The sequence below is a fragment of the Haliotis asinina genome, chromosome 10, assembly GCF_037392515.1.
Source record: "Haliotis asinina isolate JCU_RB_2024 chromosome 10, JCU_Hal_asi_v2, whole genome shotgun sequence".
NCBI classification, from domain to species: domain Eukaryota; kingdom Metazoa; phylum Mollusca; class Gastropoda; order Lepetellida; family Haliotidae; genus Haliotis; species Haliotis asinina.
The window spans coordinates 33727446-33751108 of record NC_090289.1 but is presented as its reverse complement, the minus strand read 5'-3'; the positions used below and the strand labels follow the sequence as shown (position 1 = coordinate 33751108).

General features: G+C 39.2%; 2 protein-coding genes across 3 annotated transcripts; one reads left to right on the top strand and one right to left on the bottom strand.

The window, feature by feature from the left end:
• Window positions 1–1077: 1077 nt before the first annotated feature.
• On the bottom strand, window positions 1078–8801 carry LOC137297973 (rho-related protein racA-like). Its single transcript, XM_067829980.1, has 11 exons — window positions 8753–8801; window positions 8250–8436; window positions 7298–7466; window positions 6624–6760; window positions 5981–6080; window positions 5293–5483; window positions 4716–4905; window positions 4219–4449; window positions 3859–3965; window positions 2867–3106; window positions 1078–2354 (listed from the first exon to the last, which is right to left on the bottom strand). The coding sequence occupies exons 1-11, from the start codon at window positions 8758–8760 to the stop codon at window positions 2142–2144; spliced, it is 1773 nt and encodes a 590-aa protein (XP_067686081.1). The 5' UTR covers window positions 8761–8801; the 3' UTR covers window positions 1078–2141.
• A 108-nt stretch (window positions 8802–8909) lies between these two features.
• LOC137297714 (metaxin-2-like) lies at window positions 8910–22537 on the top strand. 2 transcript variants are annotated; one of them, XR_010957696.1, is made up of 10 exons: window positions 8910–9060; window positions 11877–11924; window positions 12720–12839; window positions 13264–13340; window positions 13653–13745; window positions 13924–13962; window positions 14472–14597; window positions 16986–17062; window positions 17652–18958; window positions 21851–22537. XR_010957696.1 is itself a non-coding variant. In XM_067829647.1 (9 exons), the coding sequence occupies exons 1-9, from the start codon at window positions 9018–9020 to the stop codon at window positions 17815–17817; spliced, it is 789 nt and encodes a 262-aa protein (XP_067685748.1). In that variant the 5' UTR covers window positions 8910–9017; the 3' UTR covers window positions 17818–19565. The 2 variants fall into 2 exon arrangements, 1 of the variants encoding a protein (XP_067685748.1); XM_067829647.1 differs by lacking the exon at window positions 21851–22537 and having other exon boundaries at window positions 17652–19565.
• Window positions 22538–23663: the final 1126 nt, after the last annotated feature.

The window sequence follows — 23663 nt, the reverse complement described above, 5'->3', positions numbered from 1 at the left end:
TATGTATTACTAAGTTACTTAAACTGTCTTATTCTCATTCACTTACGTCACAGTACACATATATACGATGATGTATGAAGTATTACTGCGTGGCTGACTCTCAGGGTGTGGGTTCGAATTCGAATCGCGGATGGGACTGTAGTTTACAGCATATGTGACAATGTTTCAGTTATGTACTTGGGGAAGCAGGGTAGGCTTGTGGTTAAAGCGTCATCTCATCAGGCTATCACATGAGTTCGATTTTCCACATGGGGACAATGATAGGAGCCCATGTCTGGTGATTCCAGACGTGACATTGCTGGAATATTGCTAAAAGCAGCGTTCAAACATACTGTTTCTTAAAACAATGGTGCCCTGACCACACAATCCAGTGATTGATGTCATGAGCCTTGATGTTCGTAATTGTGACAATGACATACATCAGCCAAGTCGGCGAGACCTGACCACCCGATGTCGTTAGTCGCCCTCGTTCAACAAGGCGGTGAAGAGCAAATCTGTCCTGAATCCTCACGACTGAGCATAGCATGTCCCGTCATAAAAGATTTGAACCAGGTTCTAAAATGACCATATTTTCAACCTTTCATTCCATTCCTTAAGTGCATTTCCAATTCTATCACGGTCAGTCAGCCTGTTGTTACTACACTAAACAAAAGGAATAACACAGGACACAAAGTCAGTGTTATAGTTTGGTGTTAAATATTCCAGCTATATGGCAACGGTCTGTATTTAATGCATGCTGGACCATACAACCCAATGATAAAAAAAGAACAAACAAAACATGAGCACCCATCTACGCAGTTCGTGGGTTAATGATTGGTTTGTTGTTTAACGCCGTACTCGGTAATAGTCCACCTATATAGTCGCGATCTGTACTAAATAGTCGAGTCTGGACCAGACAATCGGGCGATCCACAATATGGGCGTAGATCTACGCAGTTGGGATACGTATGACAGTGTGTCAACCAAGTCAGCGACCCTGACCACCTGATCCCCTGCGTTGTTTCTTATGACAAGCATGGGCCGCTGAAGACCGGTTCTGACCAGGTTTTTCATGGCTTTATGGATTCAGTAACACCATGAGACTACTCGTGTTTATTGCAAGTATACACATACATGCATGCATGTAACGAGCTCTTTCACTCCAACAACGTAGAATAGAATACACAACCTCATGGAATTATTGGTTTACAAAACACAAGGCAACAATATGACAGCTTCATTACAGATTTACATACAAGGCCTACTTCCAGTACTAATGAACGAGCCAACTTGTGATATGAAGACGCTACCCAGTCTACTGTCAGTACCAGATTCCTGGTGACCAGCCAGTATTCAAGAACAAGTTTTGGTTCCAAATATGACTTTACCAGACCGGGCCTGATCAGCCATGTTTGACTGTTGACAGTCTAAACAGTTGGCTAATTTGGGGATGGTTAGATCGGAAATGTGTTATTCCTGCAAGGATTATGAGCTGGCAACCAGGAGACCATTCGAAACAGTGAGACATTGTTTGCAACCGGAAGTTCTACGGTCTCGCGACCTACTTATGGTCCCTATGCTGTTCAAAGGAGTGAGTGAGTCAGTTTAGTTTTACGCCGCATTCATAAATAATCGAATCTGGACCAGACAATCCAGTGATCAAGAACATAAGCATACATCTGCGCAACCGATGACATATGTCAACCAAGTCAGCGAGCCTGACCACTCGATACCGTTAGTAGCCTCTTAGGACAAGCAAAGTCGCCTTTCATGGCAAGCACGGGTTGCTAAAGACCTATTCCACCCCAGGACCTTCACGGGTCCTGTTCAAAACAAATCACCGTACTCTTATATTATATATACATGTATATATACAAACACACATAAAATGACTTTCTGGAGATGGTGCTGCAAAGTTCACAGACAAAGTATGTGTCAACTTTTCGAATCAACATAAGCCATCCCTTCACTGCTGCAGGCGAATGGTTTTTCAGCCTCTCCTTCAAAGAACTGGAATACGCACGTGAAGCACGTGCTTTACGCAAACCAAACTGAACCCGACATAACAGTCGTTTTCAAAGATGTCACGTGATGAGAGTATCTTATGTGTGATGCACGCGGCCAGCCCAAGCTTCTGGTGACAAATCTTGTTTGTGCAGCTGATCACATGACTGAGCATGTTCCTCCTAGTTTGGCCACCTTCTTCTCATACTCCTCCACTTCCTCTAGGTAGGCCAATGGCGGCCATCGGTTCTCCTCCACGTGGGCCTTGTTGTCTCCTTTCAACAGTGTGAACTCTGACCTCTCGGAGAACGCAATGTAGTTGGACGAGATGAAGTGTAAGCACCATTTAGACAGTTGGGAGGCGTTGTGAAGCTGCAGATCATATAAATGTCTACAGTTAATAATTGACAAGATAACATAAGGTAAAGTAATTTTACATAACCGAGATATCTATGCCTTAAATAGTTGCTGATGCGACATTGAGCAATATTCATATACTTGACATTAGGCGCGAACTCTACTACTGCCAGAGAGACCATGATGAATGATTGAGTAGTTTCATGTCACAGCTTTGTTGTGGTGATGTGAAGCATATTTCAGAAGGGCTACACGTAAACATGTGTATTGATGGCGATGACACACCAAGAACTTTGGACTTGAACTTACAGCTATAGATTTGGGAGAAGACTATTACATCATTTGGCCCAAGACTCCGGATTGTCACATTGTTGAAATATTCCAGCAATATTCAAATAAACATTTAATATTGACACAAGACAATCATTGACCTAGTCAATCAATCAGTGGCGTTGGTCATTTTTTACTTCTTGAATGAGGAAATGGGTGTTGTTTAATGACATCATGATGATGTTAAACATCCCTACCTGAGCTGTGAGTAAGAGACCGATGACATCAATTTCGGCCTTCTCGATGTTCTTGGTACAGCTCCGGTCAACTTCTTTGGTGATGTACAACTCACACAGGTTCAAGAGGCGAGGTTGACAGTATTCATCCGCCAGGACCAATATCCCGACAGCATCACCGCCTTCAATGGGGGCGTGGTCCGTGTAGAGATACTCCAGTAACGCCAGGAGACACTCACAGGTTGTGTTTTGAATCTTGAGCTGCAAAACAAAACCCTAAACAATTACACTCGAGTCTGTAGCCAAACTGATCAGTGTATTTTTCAGATCACACATGGCACATAATTACTAGACCAGAACGAGTGTATTTACAAGCAGATCATAATAAACGAAACACTATCATGGTTGGACAAACTGAAAATAAATCAAGTTTGTTCTACAGTCAATGTAGCCAGTTTCTATGTCAATCCAAACACATAAATACAGATGATAATGGTTTTCAATGTTTTGAACTCGACCTACAAACTTGACACACATACATGACACACATTTTTTAACAAGTATAGCCTAATGACTGGCAAAAGAACCTTTTATCACATTTTCTTTGAAGAACAGTGTCCGCAGCTATATACAACTCTCAAAATATCGAAGAAGCCGATTTATACAATTAGATAACCATAAATGTATTACTTACATAAAACGTGTATAAATTATGATGTCTATATACATCGATATCTGTATGTATATATCTATGCACGCACGCACGGACGCAACCCCCCCCCCCCCCCCCCCCCCCCCCCCAACACACGCACACATACCATCCTACAACATGAATTACCACAGTTAAGGATGTAATTTAGCATTGTACATGATTAATGTCTGTGGTAAGTCCGGATAACTCGAACTATTTCTCTGGTCACCGTGGTTTAGAGACAGGGGGGTTTCACTGTACAAGTGAATACTGATGTGTGAGCAATACACAATGTTCGAAATACCACCCTGCTGTGACATACCTTGCACTGCCCTGACTGAAAAGCCTCCATGAAAGCACCTCCAAACATGGCGGCCATGACGTCACATCGGGACATGAGGACAACTTTGTGAGCGTACACTTCCAGTCCTGAAAAACGACAAAATACAGTCAGTTTCTTTTGCGGAATATATTATGAACAGTATTAAGAACAATTATGAAACAACTAATAAAAGACTTTTCATTGTTTTGCTGCCATCTATTTGTATGTGCACATAATAATGTAATGCTACTGTATACACCATGTCTTTAAAGATAGGAAATGCATGAATTTTATTCACATCTAAAGTTAACCAATCGTCATGTTTGTTACTGTTAATAACGGAATATCCTCCATTCATACCTCCAATATTGAAAACAACATCTGCTGACTCAGGCTGGTTGAAGTATAACTCCTTCATCTTGGCAGCCGTCTTGTCGTTGAGAAAGGTGCCGATGCTAGGGTTGAGAAAGTCTTCGTCTTTCAACACATTGCGGCAAATCGTCACCAGTTGTGGAAGTTTGAAGATCTTGGCCACCCTGATGAGATCTTCCAGCCGTTGTTCACTGACGTTATCCGGCAGTCGGGGGGTTCCTGCAAAACAGAAACAATATTTTAAAATGCGATACATCTTCATAAGCATCGATCTTCTAACGAAACCGTGAAGATGTGGGTTAGAATTGATATTCGATAACCCAAGCCTGTCACATGAGCCGAAGTATTCAAAGTGTCTTAAGGCAAAATGATTTTAAGAAAGGATCTGGATATCAAAATGGTGCCACGTGATTGAACTCTGTCATTGCATACCAAAGCAGGTGCAGGTGACGTAAAACAATTCACTCTTTAGAAACTAGGCTTACCCGTATAGAGGAACTCCAGTACGTGTGTAAATATGGCGGCCGTGATGTCAGCACTCAGCTGAATAGTCACATGACCTGGGTTGGTTTTGCAGTCTGTGTCGGACACAAAAGTGATGCCCTCCACCTTGCCTGAGTTAAGGTCTTCCCGGGTCATGGCATCTGTTTCCTTGATCTTTGACAGCTGATTGGTCTGAATATGAAAACGCTTTCTCGGTAATATTTACTTGCAAAATATATGAACAAAATATTTACTCGTAAAATCACTTTGAGAAGATTCGGGTCAGATCTGATCTTCAACATCTAGTGCTATTAATGACAGAGGTCTACGGGGATCGGATGACATGGTCAGACTCGCATGTGATCCAGTCAGATTGCTTGGATTGATATTCCTAATGTCAATTACAGTCTAACATGGTTAGATTGACGATCCAAATCGTTTAATTAGCTTATATTTACTCACAGAGTATCCTGGATTATCGCTTAGTGTGACGTTAAATTCAACCACATAAACCTCCATGTAGTAATGCGTCAGACTTTAGGCCAACGAACGTTATTTGGTATCAGAATGACTCCTCACCTTTCTAGTGAATGGCAACCCTAATATTTGGGCGAAGTACTTTGAGGCTGAGGACAATATGATCTTGTGGGCGTCCAGTTGGTGTCTGTCACCCAGGAGGAAGGTGACGTCCGAGAACTTGGGGTCCTCCAGGAGTTGGTACCAGTGGTCAGCAAACTTAGACGTTTCTATCTCAATCCATGGTGCTAGGCCTTTAACAGTAGAGTGATGATTGATACGATGATTGATACGAATATCTCAATAATTAACGAAGCTGATTCTACAGTTCAGTAATCAATCATTATGCGATGACGAATATATGCATGTATCAGTGACGACAGTTCGGTTACAGTGCTGTTATTTTTCATATTTTGTTTTCGCACTGGTCCAAAAGGAATGTGAAAACAGTATGTATTTACGTCCCTTTGCGGAACATGGATGCGATGATAAAAATTTGGAATTTCATAATGGTTCTGATTGACCCAATTATCCAAGTTGATAGCACGATCTAACTGACATTTTTTTCAAATGGCGCTCATCTCAACTCACTAATCCATTTTGTTTGGTTTTTCTCAGAAGGGAGATAACTAATATAGTATCGTCCACTACAATTGCGTGATTTCCACAATATAACAAACACTGTTTGGTCTTGCTAAGTATGGAGAGAACACTTTTCAGGTACTGTTGATGTGGTGTGGAGCGAACATACCGGCCGGGGGCATCACTGGTGGGAGAGGCAGGGGTTTCTTGGATTTCCCGAAGAACATACCCTTCTTCGATGGTGCTGGTTTGTTCAGTCCAGATCTGACCTGAAAAAGACACATGATCTTTATACACTCCACACCACTAATACCATTTATGGTATTGTGTACAAGCAGATATTATACAAAGTCTGCTTCCATATGTTCCATTTGAATCTAGGGCGGTGGAGTGACCTACTGGTTAAAGCGTTAACTCATCGTGCAGATAACCAGGTTCGAATCCCAGTGTGGGTACAAGGTGTAACGCCTATATCTGGTGTCCCCCGCTGTGTTATAGTTGGCATATTGCTAAATAAAGCCAAATTCACAAAATCCCATCAAGATCCATGAAGGTCCAGGTTAGAATTGATCTTCAGCAACCCATGCTTGTCGTAAGGGGTGACTAAATGATCGGGTAATCAGGCTCGCTGACTTGGTTGACACATTGTTTTCCATTGTTTGTGATGTTGATCACTGGACTGTCTGATCCAAATTCAATTATTTGTGGATCGACGCCATATAGCTGGACTATTGCTGAGGGCGGCGTTAAACAACGGACAAACAAAACCAACAAAAATCAGTATCATAAATGAAGCTTAAAAAAACACTTACAGCTCCCTCAAAACATTCCTTCAGTCCAGTCAAGGCCAGAGAACTGGTGTCAAAGTACGTCATGCCAAGTGACTTCGCTAATGCCGTACCTTCTTCCCACGACACTGCTGTCTTGTCTCTAGCGCCTCGTCGCAAATCTGAAAATCGGCATACATTGCTACAAGATATCAATATTGTTGAACAAAGACAAACAGGTAAATAGAATCTTTACAACGCTTGATACACCAACAAGTAAAACGGTTGTGTGGCGCTCAGAAAAGGGATCATCTTGGATTCAAACCCGTCCTGATATATTTCTTGCAAGTCTCATGGTCTGCAAAGATATTACTGTGCCTCATAACAAGAGTGCAAGGACACATGAGTGCAATGGTTTAACCCATCTGCTGTCTTTATTTAGAGAGCACCCTTTAATAATTGTAATAACACATCTCCAGCAGCTGTTAGAGGTAAAACGCTATATAATAACTGACATCCCATAAATGCAGCGTTAAACCAAATTCACACACTCATTAAGAGCGGCAGATAAGCCGTAAGTGAAGACCCCAGTTTGAGTCTCTCCTAATAAGTGTAATAATTACTTGATGATGTTTAATATCCATATGAAAACATATGTCTGAAAAACTGAATAAATATCAAACAATAACTGAAATTATGTGAGAACGTATATTGCTAACCTGTTTTACAACCGACAAGTATTTGGGGCGTGTTAGGGCAGTGGTGCTGTACTTCCGGGTACCACTTGTCTCGTATGTTCTCGAAGGAGCTTCTGTTCTTGACATCAAAACACAGTAAGAACACATCGGTCCCAGGGTAGGACAAGGGGCGGAGCCGGTCATAGTCTTCCTGGGGACAGGAAAATTAACATTTCTGTATTGCATATCATATGGGGGTGTGCAGGGATACGTGTTCCGCCACCCCACGCACTAGTGCCTGCTCAAGGCCCTGGTATTTTACCCTCGATCACTGGATGTCAATTTCAACAGCACATCGTATCTCAATCTCAACTCCCTGGGGAGTATACAACTCTTGCTGCCACTAGGCGCACCGTGTTTAGTGTGGTTCTCTCATCCTAACGAGGTACCCAATTGACAGCTGGGTGGACTGGGACACATAGTCACAGCACTTTGTCCAAGTTTACTGCAGGTTGCTGTACCCGCAACTTGGTGTATGCACGTGTTCATGTGGCCACCATGTGGTCATATACCAACGGATTCGTGGGTTCTTTTAAATGCACAGGTTTGTGTACTGTACACTAGGGGTTGTGACAACACTGAAAGAATCTTCACACAAAGTTGACTCCAAGGTTTTTACACCCGGTCACAGGTGGGCTCGATCCTGATCCTGAAACCTCAACCTCGCTGGATCACTAGCCTGGAGCCTTAGCCAGCTCGCCCACCATGCCCCCAAAGTCTTATCCCGTGTTCGATCATTCAACAATCTTTAACACACTGACGATCCAAATCGTTTAATTAAATTTTGTTTTTTTCTGATCTAATAATCTGTGATGTGTCGATCTTCATCACTGTTCCATACGTACGGCTGGCATGTTATTCATTAAGCGACAAACATTTGAGTCTAAACTAGACATTCTTTGAAACACGGACAAATCAAGACTGCTTTAATTACCTGCCCCGCTGTGTCGAAAAAGGCGAGGTTTACAAACTTGCCGTCGAACTTGATGTCAGAGCTGTAGTTGTCAAACACAGTTGGAATGTAGGATGCTGGGAAGGAGCCTGTGTTGTATGCAATGAGGAGACAACTCTTCCCAACTCCACCGTCACCGACAACCACAAGCTTCAAATGCTGCATTTTACTGTAAGTGTATGATAATGCATGTTCATGACAGATAGATAGATAGATGGATGAATGGATGGATGGATAGATAGATAGGCAAACAAGCAATAACTAAGCAAATAAACAACAATTATTACAAAATCAGCCCAGATACTTATTGACAAAACCACTCTTAACTGTCAGGTGTACAAAGAGAAATAATTACCTTTAAGCGAATACTCGTATAAAGTATATGAAGTTTTAATAAAATTCTGCAAAAAAACACAAATTAGGGCATGTGTCTATCACTTAACATACGCATATCAACTAAGTGTATTAACAATACGTTCACTTACGAGGCCATGTCTCAAAGCACCATATATCACAACGCTTCAAAGCTGAATTAACGTAACATGTGAATATAGAACCTTTATAAACCGGCGAGAGATGTTATAAATACCAGCCAATCGTGTCTCCGTGTCCAGTTACTAAATTTAGAATTTATTCGCAAACATTCGTCAAAGGAAGTTGATGGCGCTGTAAAGTGTCATGGCCGCCTCCTAGTGTACAGTTTGACATTGAACTCTCAGCAAAGCCAATAACGGCTGAACAGTTTTCATTATGGCATCTTTGGTCGTTGAAACTATGCAGGCTGAACTGGGGGGTATGACATGATATTTGCACAAATTTAGTAGGAATCTACAATGACGTGTATGGTAAAACTCAATGCCGGTATATTGTGGCCCAGGCCATGTGGGAATGATTTCCTTTCGCTAAACTTTCCCGACACATTGTCCGTCATCATCTAATATATACATGATGATGTCATTTTTACAAACCCCTCTGGTTTTGTATGAATTTTCCAATCTATTTTGAATACATAAAGCGAATTGTACGGGTGGAACTCTTTCAGTTCCTAATGTTGTAGAAGCCTCAGTAAAAGACAACAATTACTAAACCCTTCTTGTCGTTCATGTTTTATTGTATAAGCCCTATGCTTACAGTGTATGTGTCGCCGTTTATTTGATGCTCAGGTAGTCACTTTTCTGCAAGTATTAATTTGTAGTGACAGTATTCAGATTACTTTGACTATATTGTATATAGAATATCTAAAAAAACCCATTCACTTCAAAGCGTGACTGTTTCGAAGAAAGTAAACATGTCTCAACACATTAACATATGGGTTTGCGTTGATGTGCATGGAAAGTTGCATATATACATGTATTTGAATCTACTATGAATGAGCTTTCAGAAAATACTAAATGTAACTTTCTGAATAACATGCACATAGGTGAAATTTGCTGTTGGATATTGCCGAATTTTGCGTATATTTTGCACATTTTTGTCAGTATTTGACTATTTAAAGTCCTCTTTTTACATTTTCATTCATGTCATCCAACAACTTGAACATCTATGAATGACTGTAGCAAATATTGTTCAATTATTCTCATAAATAACACTTTAGATGCATGTTTTTTGTGACATGCAGAATTTCTCTGTCTGTGATCAGGCAGGCACGCGAATGTGTGACCCACCCTGCAGGTAGTCATACATGTAACAGGAGACCATCTCACATATTCGTTACATCTTCTACTGATGAAGATGCCACATGCCTCTGGGAGTGTCAAGGATATATATATATATATATTGAAGCAGTCAGAGGCTCTCATGAGACATTTTTGAGTGTGGTGTAATTATTCAGTCAAAGACAGGGTTACATAAATATATGATTTGCTGAATGTATTACATGTTGTGTATTATGCACATATCAGTGCAGAGAAGAAAGGACATGAGAGTTGCAAAAGAATTAAATCAAATGATTAACCAACAATACATTGATTGTTTAGTCACTGTTATCTTGCACAGCAGAATTGTCAAAAGTGTCTCTGTACACACATACATTTACTAAAGCAGATTGGAATACAGCCATGTCTGGTCACAGCAATAAGACAAAATGTTATGGATGTCAACTTCTTTTTTATTGTTTACACAACGCAAGGGGCAAGGAATAGCCCAGAAAAATGTGTCAACAATGAAGAAGTGGACATCCATAACATTTTGTCTTATTCCTGAATGCCAACTTCTACATGCCTCTCAAGAACCTGGTCTCTGAGAGTGTAGATTTCAATCCCAGATGACACTCAACCCAACAAACCTACAAGAATCTCTATTTTACTGAGGAAGTGAGATCCCAAATATAACATATGTTACATATGCTGAAATTCTTCACTCTTGTATCCTTGTTATGTTACAAACACTGGCTGGAAAGCTGTTCAGAATCTCAACATCAAGTGTGATACTTATCCAGGGCTTGAGATAAGGGCCATATTGGTGTATGTGCAGAAATAATTTAAATCATTCACATAACGGTAGGAAATAATTTAGAAATCGTAGCAGATATGCACCACAGGAATGATGTATGGTTTTAGAATCTTGTACAGATGTAATTATCTTTAAAGGTATAATCAGTCTCAGTAAACTTATCCTCAGTACTTTTTGTTACATTCCTCTACCGAGTCTATCAAAACCTTATTGGAGGTCGTGTCAGGTAACCTTTGAGATTAACCAATCACAACACAACTAACCAAATCCCGAAAGTTGACATTCGCACATAGCTTTTGAACTTTTTATCTCGAAACGGTTCGTACCTGAACGATTCCGAGTGCTATTTAGCGTACGCTCGCTTCTGGGTGATGCACACAGCGCACTTACAACTATGACAACTGTGAGTAAACAGTCCCTGAAAATGGTGTTTTTGGCAACATTCAAGGATGGCATCTTGCGGAAATATTAGCTAATGGTAACCAAGTCAACAGAATCCCCAAAGCATATATACTGCAGGTCAAATAATTGTGTTATATGTGGATTTTGTTTGTGGAGAGATCTTTGTCAGTGACCTGAATAACTTAAAAGTCCCTCTGATCCCTTAAAAGTAGCAGTTGTCTGATTGGTTAAATCTATTTAGCCGTCTCGCATTTGATTGGACGGTCATTGGTCACTCAGAGGTTACCTGACGCGACCTTCTACTAGGTTTTGTTAGACTCAGTGGTGGAGAGGGACTAAGTTTACTCAGACTAAAGATATTATTCACTGACCATTATGCACATTAGTAGCAATGTTGTGGTGCACGAAACACAAGCAGTGTTTGCCCAGAGCCTAAAAATTTAGGAGTCCCTAGTGTCATGAGCGGGAGTCAATGACATGTTTTTGAGAGTCAAAAAGCATGCAGGTTTTCTACGTCGTGGCAAACACTGCACAAGATTACTGATATTCTATTAAATTCCAATCAGTGCTGTGTATGTAGTCTTAAGGTTTTTCCAGTGCTCCTGTATTAAAAAAATAAGGATTATGTGCTCTTGATGTTGAAAAATTATGTTGACCCCTGGTTAACTTTTAGAATTAAGATGCCAGGACATGCTAGGAGCAGCTTTTTTTCTTATTCAGAGTCACGTCTGTACATCACAGCCTTTTGTCTTACAGCTACAGAACCCTGGCCAGACAATGCAGCCCTTTTCCAACCATATCAAGGTAACTAGTTCATTTTCATTATTTTATCTTGGTAAAATAATACATTTATATTACTCAGATTTTTTACTTACTTATCTGATGTCTTGTAAAATGTTGATATATTGTAAATACTATATTGGTACATGAAACACAACTTGAAGTTATACCGATCATTAATTAGGTGATTACCATACTGTTTTGAGAAATTAAATGAATGTTATGTAGAATTGATGGTCTCTAAATTTCATTTGGAACCGAACATTTAGTGTGAGCAGTTCCATCACGTCTGTTGTGTTGATTGATATTAGACATGTTGGTGGTCAAGCTGAAGTAGTATGGCAGTGTTGTATATGTGCGACCTAAAGCTTCATGAAATCAGACGCATTTTCAATCCAGACTGATACCGCCTGATTTTATTGATTGATCCATCAAATTCAAGAATTTCACGTAGCCGTGGTAGAATATTTCATAAGCATGACCATTTGCTAAAGTTATACAAATGTCAGTACTAATTCTTAACCATCCATAGTGTTTAAATGACATGTCAACCAGATCAATTTGATGGAGTTCAAGTGAACAAGGTTTTACTGTTGCAGGTTTTGATTTAAGGAAATTAAACCTACTTGTCTCCAGTGCAACCTCAGCTAATGAACTTGTTGCACCAGACAAAAACAGGTTGCAGGATGATACAATTTTAGTTGTGTAATTATTTAAAATAGGCAGCCACGAGCTGCTGAAAATAATGGTTGGATACATGTACAAGGAAATAGAGCTAACTTGATGCTGCAACCGTGTTAACCATATGTTTCTGTATAGTGGAACAGATCACATTTCCGGACTATGCCCAGTGTTTGAGTGTCAAGACATTTCTCCACATGTGTGGACTCAACTTCAATGTGGAGCTGCGGACTAACGCGGAGGAGATGTCTCCCTCAGGTGACTATCACCACTGTTACTCGTTAAGGCCAGTCCACAGTAGATGGTGCTTGTTGTTACCCTGCCTGGTGATATCACCTCTCTTCCAGCATCTGTATGTATGCCTTCTTACACAGCCCTGTAAATGACTTGCTTGAAACATCAGTCCTCTTTGTGAATAATGAAGTTGACATACAATGTATGTCATCCGTTCTAGTGCATGTGGCTATTTAAGCTATATACTGTACATAAGTGGGATAGACTTAAAGATGTACATAAGTTAGAGCATTTGTTTTTCATGCTTAGGATCCAGGTTCAATTCCAAATATGAGTACAATGTGTGAAGCCCATTTATGGTGTCTCTTGCCTCGCCTTGCCTCGCCTCGCCTCACTCACTCACTCACTCACTCTCGGTGTCTCTCTTACTCAGCGTTATATTTAACAGGTAAAGTTCCCTTCATCCGAGTTGGGGCCTTCCTTGTGTCAGAACTGGATCCCATTGTAGCCTTCGTCAACACAAGGGTTCGTGATATAACAGTTTTTGCCTTTTATTCATATAAAAACAACTGTTAATACCTTTTCATATCTCCATTCCTGAATCTTTGACAAGAACAAAACTGATAACATGCAACGGATTTATCCAATTTTGAATACAGCATATCTGGAATAGTGCTACGTGTATTATTGCTAAACCAACAAAAAACATAAACTTTTTCATCGACATGATGGAAGTAACACATATCGCATGAATTTGTTTTCTATGAGTCAGTTGAAAAACAATTTAATGATCAACGATTGCAAGAAGAAAATATTTTCAAACACGTAACATTTCAGGGATTCCAGATAAGCGGACATCTTGATGAACAGGAAAAGTCTGAAATGCGGGCCTACATGGCTCTCGTTGACAACTTGCTAGTAAATGCAGAGGTGAGTACAGGGGGATATATGTATGGAGATCATTGCTCATGCTATCAATCCCTTGGATGTCATTCCCAGAACACATGCAGTGCTTTTCAGTATTGAATTATTAACAAGCTGTGAATGGAGAGTAGATGCTACAAACAGGATAGTATTGATTGTAATTGATTCTGTTCTACTTTTTCAGTTATACCTTGCCTGGTGTGATCAACAGGTATCAGAAGAGGTGAGTGTATTCTTAAGTCTTAAAAGTCAATACATAATTCTAATTTATCACATAACTTTCAGTAGCGATTATAAAATGTTAACTATATATTTTGTATCATGATCCAATCCATGTTCAAATGAGAGGAACTACTTTCAAGTTCCATATTTGATCCAATGCCTTCTCTCCCAATAAATTATTGTTCAATAAAGTAAAAGTACTGAGATATTTCACAACACATCCCTGTGCCTCTGGATACAAACCTGATTGCAAGTCATCTGGCAGCATGTGCAAAATTGGCTAGTCCACTCAAACATTGTTTTTATACATATCTAAAGCATGTTCATTGAGTAAAGTTACATGCTAAAGACAGACAAGTTTCATTTCCTGTCTTACAGATCTGTCGGTCATATTTTTTTACAAAAAATAGAAAAGAATCATGCCTACTCAAAAAGTAAAATCATAATGTTTTATTGGCCCAAAACGAATGTACATCGTGAAACATTACATACTGGTATGTCGCTCTCTAGGTCAGCAAGCCGAGATATGGATGCATGCATCCCTGGCCTCTTAATCGTGTGCTGCCATTCAAGAAGCAGAGAGAGGTCCGGGCTCGACTCAGCAGCCTGGGATGGGGCAAGAAGACTGTAGATGAAGTAATACACTATCCAATTTTTAATTTCTAGATCTGTGTGCGTGCTACATGGGGTAAAACAGTATTAGAACACAGATCCATACATATCATGATTCATACGCGGTGATCCAATACATATTGCAGTACACATGTTCAGAGTGTGTTCCAAAGAAGAGGCTGTTGGCAGACACATGATAGTCACATCTAATTTTGGGAGTGAAGTTGAAACATTAATTTGGTTTCATCATTTTGTGAACTTTGACTGACAAAATATTAGATTGAGAGTGTCCTTAGATGAGGTGTCACGGAGTACTGAGGAGTGGCGAGTATGCCATCTTTTATCAGTACTAGAGTAAACATATCATGTCACATCATTGCATGAAAACACACCGTGACAGTGATTTCAACTTTACAACATGTTTAGTAACTTTACAGGCTGTTGTGATACTGTTTAGTTCTGGCTTTTGTAAATGTTGGAAATCCTCATCTGACAAATATCCTGCTGAAGCATGTGGTCTTGTAAGGATAAAATGGTGTAGTGTTGTATTAGCAGAACCAGTAGTTCACTATAATATAATGGATTTCTTACCATCCTTTTATTAAAGGTCACATGCAACCAAAAAATCAAACATAATTAAAACACACTTATCACTTATTCATGACATATAATATACATTGCTGCTTTTAAATAAACAAATAAACAAAATTCTAAGCGTACAATCGCGATTCAAAAGTGCAATATTTTGTACTTGGGCTTACTTAGCCCGAAACGAAGCGCTCGGGAGACCGAACCCATTCATAGCGGGTGGATGTGCACACAAGTGTAATGACGGCTTCTGATTGGCTGTTTCATTTGCTGATATGCTGAGGGTTCATTGTGTGTACAGACAGATGATCTGTTTGGTGGGCATTTTAGAAGTATAGCCAGTCGCAAGAAAGTAAGATTCTTTATGGATAACAACTTCTTTTTGTGTATTTGATGCGTCGTTTCAGTATGGATTCATATACTGTTGTCAAGCAAAATCATATACACTAAAAGAAGTTATCCATGAAGAATGTATATAGAGATGCTGGGTTTGGAAAATACATGTCCTCTGAATTTGCGCTCGATCCAATTAAAAATCATGTCAGTAGAGATAGTAAACTACTGCGTGACTGGAATCTGTCATCCGTCAAAGTACAAAGCAGGACTTGAAAGTGACAAGAGTTTGCACCAGTTTCCGTCAGATTCAGTCATCCGAAAAAAATGAGTGTAGTTTGTTTGCAACCCACAGACATAAAAACATGTCATATGTATCACACGTGCCTAATTACATAATGTGGCAGACATGGGACTCGGGTGCACGAGTCATAAATCAACTTATTTTCTTTATGTCGTATAGTCTGATAGGTGTTAAGTTCAAATTGCATGTGGTCAATGATTGAAACTGTGTATTGCATGTTGTCTTTAGCAGACAGGCAGACAGACGTATGGGTGTGAACAAACCAGACACTCAGCTTTCTCTGTGACAGAAACTGCTTACTACAATCAACAAGTTGTTTTACGTAACGAGTAGATTATTTACTTGTTTGTGTACACAACCAAGATTAGACTACTGCTCACGACCACAGACGCTGGGCATGCATACTGTTTCAAGCTCCGCGAACCTATTCACTGCGCATGCGTTATGGACGCAGCGCAGCACAGCTGTTGAAACCAGTTTTCCCCCCAGCGATGGGGGGAATTTAGTGAAACGTTTGAACTCCAATTTCGCGGGGTTTTTTTTCATCGCGTTTTTTCCAACTTTATAGGTTGAATTGGCATTTTTTATGATTTGTTTCGGTAAGTGCATACCTTAAGGTACCAGAATTTGCAAAGTTGTGTTTTACGTTGCATGTGACCTTTAACCTTTTTATACCTTTTTCTAGAATGTCTAGAAATCTAATTAGTTTATCAAAAAAATATGTCCACGTTTGGCACTTGGCTCAGTTTTTGGCATTATGATCTCATATGCAGAACTGAAACAGACTGAACCAAAGGCCTTGTACCGCAGTACGTGCTGTACTGTGTTAAGAGCATACTTTTTCATCCATAGGGTATTGTGATGATCAGGTGTCATAAGAGGCTGCTAATGGTTCTGATCATCAGGTGTCATTAGGGGAGACTAATGGTTCTGATCATCAGGTGTTATTAGAGGAGACTAATGGTTCATGGTTCAGATGTTGTTAGAGATGATTAATGTTTAAGTGGATCAGGCTCACTGATGTGGTTAATACATCAGTGAATCAAAATATTGTAGATCAAATCTTACCAATCAATGGACTGCCTAGTCCAGACCTCATTATTTTCAGTCTTCCATCACATAACTGGAATATTGCCTAGTGTGACATTAGACAACATATAGCATTATTCAGTCTGTTCTGTTTGCAGGTGTGTGACGACGTGAGAACCTGCTGTCAAGCGCTGTCAGAAAGGCTGGATAAGAAGACTTACTTCTTTGGAGACAAGTAGTGAACTATTTGTATATTCCTTGGGGTCATTGACTCAGTCAGTGTTCTTATGAAATTTAAATTTGGTTTCTAAAATACTTGCAGGCAAGGTTTCAACAAAGTTAACAGGAATTACTACTATTTGAAACATCGTTAGAAGTAATACAAGAATTCTGTAACTTTGACAATTAATACTGTGTAACTCCATATTGTAGTCACTATGTAGTTACAACATATCCCAAATTGATTTTACTTCTGTAACGTATGCATAAACCAACCCTATTATTTGTTATTCTTGTAAACCAAATAATACTATTGATTTTCAGAGGCAACACAAACTGTCCTATGATCTGCTGATTACCATCACTTTGGGTGCCCCCTCTTTCCCTTTGCTTGTATATAGGGAAATAACCCCCCTTAGGAAAAAAAGAATCTTTTTTCATTTCCTGAGCGAGATAACTTTTTATATGAGATCTCCCTTGCTATTCATTAGAGCAATGAAAGCACTGAAGACCATGAAGTATTAAGATGGAGGAGTGATCATCATATACGTAAAATTGTATACCGTTATAGACAGTGTTTGTAATTTGCATGTGTTTGTTTACAGACCAACAGAGCTGGATGCACAGGTGTTTGGCCACCTGTTTACAATCCTGACGACAGCACTTCCTGTAAGAAGATTTGCTGAAGTCATCGAAGAATACAAGAATCTAACAGCATTCTGTCAGCGGATAGATGAAAAGGTCTTCAAGAAAGCAGGACACACGTTTTGACGAAACAGTGTTCTCCTGAGTACCTGCAGCCATTGGTCATTGTGTGAAATTTGATTCATGCCCCTTGGACATATACCAGGACACTGGTGTGGATGTGACTGTGATGTTTGTGTAGGCATAGTATGTGAAGGATAGATGCTATAGGTGTAATGATATGGTGATGCTCTTATACGATAAATATTCTGATAGCATGGGAGCCATACTTTTAGATCCCCATTATAAGGATGCAATATAATTGTATCCCGAACATGAGGGTACAATACAATTGTATCCCAATAACACTGTGCTATACAAATGTGCCTGTAATGAGAGCAGTACAACTGTATCCAAATAACATGGGTGCAATACTATTGTATCCCCTTATATGGTTGCAGTATGATTGTATCCCCATGATATGGGTGTGAGGCAATTCACATCATGAGACAGTACTTTTTTTTCTCTGAGTTCATATTCTGTCCATTTTTGCCAATATGAAGTCAGTTCTGATGTTCCCTGCTGAGATATTGCTAGAAAATTACTAAAAGCAGTATAAAACCCACCTCAGATATCGTTAAGGAGACTCAAATGGGTGGCATTGTCTGTTCTGCTACCTGTGGTAATCAACTCTTACCAGCAAATACTATCCTTGAATAGCTTTTGTTGTTACCTAAATTTACAGTATTACATAAGTATTAATTTGTGCAAGAAATCAAATGTAATACTGGAGTTATCAATGTATCATATATTGTGGGCCTTGTATCGGGATACAATGCTGTATTGGCGTATTATTACACCCCTAAGAAAGTCATATCTGAAGGTCTAGTGCAGAGTGTGTGTTTTCAGGCTTTTTAGGCTTATGAAACTTTGGCTTATCAATATCAGAAAAAATTAAGATATTTGGGATTTTTACTCTGAACAGCAGTACAATCAACCTGTGACTAGTCAAACAGAACCTCTTGACAGAAGGGAGCAGACGGTATAGTACTATAGTATTGTATAGTACAATTTCCAGCCTTGTGAAATTAATCAAATAATTTCAGTTCATAAAACAAAATATAATGTTGGTTGGTTCCAGATGGAAGTTTCTACAATTACCAAAACAGGTCTTCACAGATGATTCCATCTATGGACTGCCATATGGCATATTGCTTCATAACTTAAGGTTACACAACACCAAATGTTTTCCCATAGACTTCTATAGTAACCTTATATTTTTTTAAAAAATATCCAGGCTATCAACAGCCATTCCATGTACACATGGGCACTGTCTGGCCTCTAAACTACAATAAAACACAAGTTGTGGCCAACTTGTCCGGCACATTTGCCAAGCACAGGAAGCGGAACACATCAACCCCCAGCTCCGCACCGAATGTCACCTACTTCAAAATATAGGTACACACATAAGCATAACCCATGGTGATAAAAATGACAGCACTAAATACTTAAAATTGTGGTCAGTTTTAATAACAGGGTGGATGTGCTTTTAAAACACATACACATCTTACACTATTTCATCCAATCACAGCTGTCACAGGCCTCTGTCCGTTTGAGTTGTTTCCATACGGTCCTCGCTCGGGCAGCATGTGATATTGATATAGTGTAGTGGAACCTGTAGAAAAAATGGTCTGCATCTGCACAAGGCCAATCTGTGATTTATGTACTGTACATACATGAAACTTCTCAGAAAAAAAATAAAACTGCATGAAACCTCAATATTTTTTTCTGTCCAACATATCTATTATGGCAAGAGAATAAAGAGATTTGCTGCACTGATAGAGGTGTAAGAGTTACATCATGTCTACTTCATCAAAGCTTTGCAAAAATGCATTTCTGCTTTCATAGAGAAAGTTTTCAAATCATGTATATACCATGGGAGTTCACTCCTATTTCACAAAAGAAGGGGGTCATGGGTTGATTCCATACATGACTGGGGCTGCCTAGATCATATCAACCCAGAATATATTTTGAACGACCAAAATCATGGACTATAGGCCAGATATTGGGGAGATTTCACATTAAGCAGCTTTAGAATCTTGACATATGTAAGGCTGGTTGATGAAGTTTGTCAAAAAGTACTAAGTGAGGAGATGCATAATGCCTAGCTGTCTGGAACACTGATCAGAGTACCCTGCCGCCTGTTCGTCGATCAAGGCAAATGACCCCTTAAACAGATGAAATCACTTTTTGACCACAGCATGATAGGAACTTATGCTTGACTCTATTGATTCATCAAGCTAAGACTTTTAAAAACTTCCAGGAAATCAAAACTATTTACTGTGAATTGTTTTGAGGTTGTTAGACTGGACAGTTTCATGTATAAGCCAGTTTAGAGGGTACAAAGTGGAAATATCCTCATAATTTTGGAAATTTATTGGTTAACCTGCCCAAAACTGAATATTTCTATTCACAGTTAACAGTATTTGACAGTATCAGCTAAAACCAGTGTTTCTCTGCAATAATTTATGGGTTACTGGGTGACAAGAAGACATATTGTATATGGGTAAACAAGGGAGATAATTTAAAGACATCACACACTCTCATGTCAATAAAATTTCTGGTCAGACCCACTCTACAAGGGTCAATTGTTATTATTTACATCTAATCAACTTCTTGGGTTCATGTACAGCCCTTAATTCATGTCTGGCAAAAAGAAATACTGCACAGTGAGGCATTAAGAGATCATGGTCAGAAACTTCCAATGGATGACGACGACCGAGTGGGGGAAGTTACCAGTCAGACATTGTGGTGTTTTAACTGGACTGGGGTACTTAAATGTACTGTATGTACCTACATATCCAAGTACTGCAACTGCTACGAGGTGGTAAGACATATCGAAGAAAAGGGCGTGTGCTTGATTAGACGCAGTCAACAACAGACTTCAGACCGGCTTGTCGAAATACCACATTGTATGTGAAGGCTTCTGTTTCTGCTGTATGTGTGCATACACACCTCCCCATTCATCAACAGGCATTCTGCAAGCTGAAAATAATGTTGCTATTATATTAAATGTCAAATCATAAAATCCAAAACAGCAATGAGACAGTTGCAGATAAAACAAAAAATAATTTTGAAAGTCATATGTGTTAAAAAGGGGGATTTTTTTTAAAATAAGGAAAGAAAATTAAGTTGATTCACATGCAAAATGGGTCAGACAGACAGAACTGAAATGCTTCAATGTTTACATTTAAAACAAGGGTTTGTGACATGTTCTGCTGTGCAATGAACATATTTCATGATTTTCTTATCATTTAACTTTAATTTGACCCTCAGGGGATAACCTCAGACACTCACATTGTTATAATAGTGTTGATTTTGGCTTACTTTGTTGTCAAATTCATCAGTTCCAACAAATTTAGAAGCAGGTAACCATTAATCAAAGGTAGAACTCACCATAGGGGTCTATTACCACTGTTTGGCCTCAAAACGAAGCAACGTTCATATTCACAACACTAGAACAATCTATTCCACTCAATACAGCCCCATCTTTACTCCCATTACCTTTAAATTTGCCTCCACATTCATACTGACTTGATTCCATGGTGAAATAAACACAGGAAAGCATGTAAAGTATGAATTACTGAAATGTGCTCGAACCCTACAGGTTACACAACACCAAATGTTTTCCCATAGACTTCTATAGTAACCTTATATTTTTTTAAAAAATATCCAGGCTATCAACAGCCATTCCATGTACACATGGGCACTGTCTGGCCTCTAAACTACAATAAAACACAAGTTGTGGCCAACTTGTCCGGCACATTTGCCAAGCACAGGAAGCGGAACACATCAACCCCCAGCTCCGCACCGAATGTCACCTACTTCAAAATATAGGTACACACATAAGCATAACCCATGGTGATAAAAATGACAGCACTAAATACTTAAAATTGTGGTCAGTTTTAATAACAGGGTGGATGTGCTTTTAAAACACATACACATCTTACACTATTTCATCCAATCACAGCTGTCACAGGCCTCTGTCCGTTTGAGTTGTTTCCATACGGTCCTCGCTCGGGCAGCATGTGATATTGATATAGTGTAGTGGAACCTTAAGAGTAGTTAATATATCATGAGAAGACAACTCTTTGAGTACCTGTATGGGGTTATCTCCCTTGGCGTAAAAAATTCTTGTTTATGGATTTCTATTGGTCTATGCTCTAGATAGTAAAATGCATTACTTTCCCAGATGGTCATGGTTTGTGAATGTAGTGTGTTTGATATGTGTGACAGTAACTGAAAGGCGAATGGTTACAAGTGAAAATAAACAATTCATTTCCATTGGCATGTAATCTTTTTGTCAGTAAAATTGTCATTTTTGTGAAGACTTCTGTTCCAGGTTAACCCTTTCACTACAAGAAAGATATTGAATAACAATCAACAATATTTAATACTACCAAACACTATCTCGTTCAATTCAGGAAATATTTCATAACCCATATTGTCCCAAAAAATATTTAACAGTAAATATTTCATCAAATTTTTATTTCTCTCCCTATCCCTATTTTTTTGTCAGCAACAGGAACTCTTGTAAATACATTAATTTAATCGGAATATATATATATGTATATGAAATAGAAAATATAACTGAAAGTGAAACTCATGATTTTCTTCAGAGGCATGGTAAAATAACAAAAATTGTCTGCAGTTCAGCAAAGGAACCTACTTTTGTCATGTTCTGAAGTCCTAAAAATAATTTGAGTTTGTTTCCCAATATGGCGGAATATGACAGTAAGACCACCAATAATTGCACGCTCATTGTTATTTTCCTTTCCAGTGAGTAGAAAGATGCATGTTTATGCTGAGTCTAGACTTCTTTAATGTGTGAGTGAGTTTAGTTTGAAGCCACACTCAGCAGTATTCCAGCTATATTGCGGCAGTCTGTAAACAGACAATCCTGTTATCCAACCGCATGAACATTGATCTACATAACTGGGATATGATGACCTGTGTCAACCAAGTCAACCAGCCTGACCACCCGCTCCCGTTAAGTCACCTCTTACGACAAGCATGGGCTGCTGAAGATCAGGTCTAACCCGGATTTCTATAGGTTGGATTTCTTTAGAATTAATTATACTTTTGTAAACAGTGTACCACCATAGACGTTTTTCTCTATAGTACTGTGTGTACCTGCTGACACTAGGAATCTGAAAAGTCGAGCATTATAAGTTGTTCACTGACCTTGAGGTGAATTTGGGCTGATATACTCTCTGTGAACATGATGAAGGGTGAGGGAACACAATGAAACATATTAGGCAATTTCCAAATACTAGATTTTCAGACATAGAATCTAGCAGACAAGAAACACACATTTAGAGTTATCTCCCTTCTATCGTTTTGCATTCCCAAAACATCAGTAATTTCTTTACATCATATGTGATTCAGCTATTCGAGATGAATAATTGCTGAGGCATCTCAGATTATCCGGGGTAATAATAATCAGACTATAACAAATTTGTAGTGCTAGTGTACAGTCTAAGTATTGTTCATTAAACTCCTACATCGAGTCAAACAAACCCTAATAGCTGGTCATGTCAGGTAATCTTTGAGCGACCTGTGACGGTCCAATCAAACCCATTGTGCAGTCGATGAACTGTGGCAATGCGGATCTATGTATCTTGTCCAAAGATACAAATGTGCTGAACTTGGGACCCGATACTTGGTGACTCCTCAGGGGATTGAACTCAGGCCTTCTGTGGGATAGGCAGACACCTTACCACTGCACCATTTATAATGAACAAAGGAAAGTTTATAAGTACACAAGTTTTCAACTTGACTCAACAGAAAAATTTAAATACATTTTATTTATCTTTATTTCCATCATCGAGAGACAATACTCCTATTTTGACACAAAAGCTATGAGACAAGTA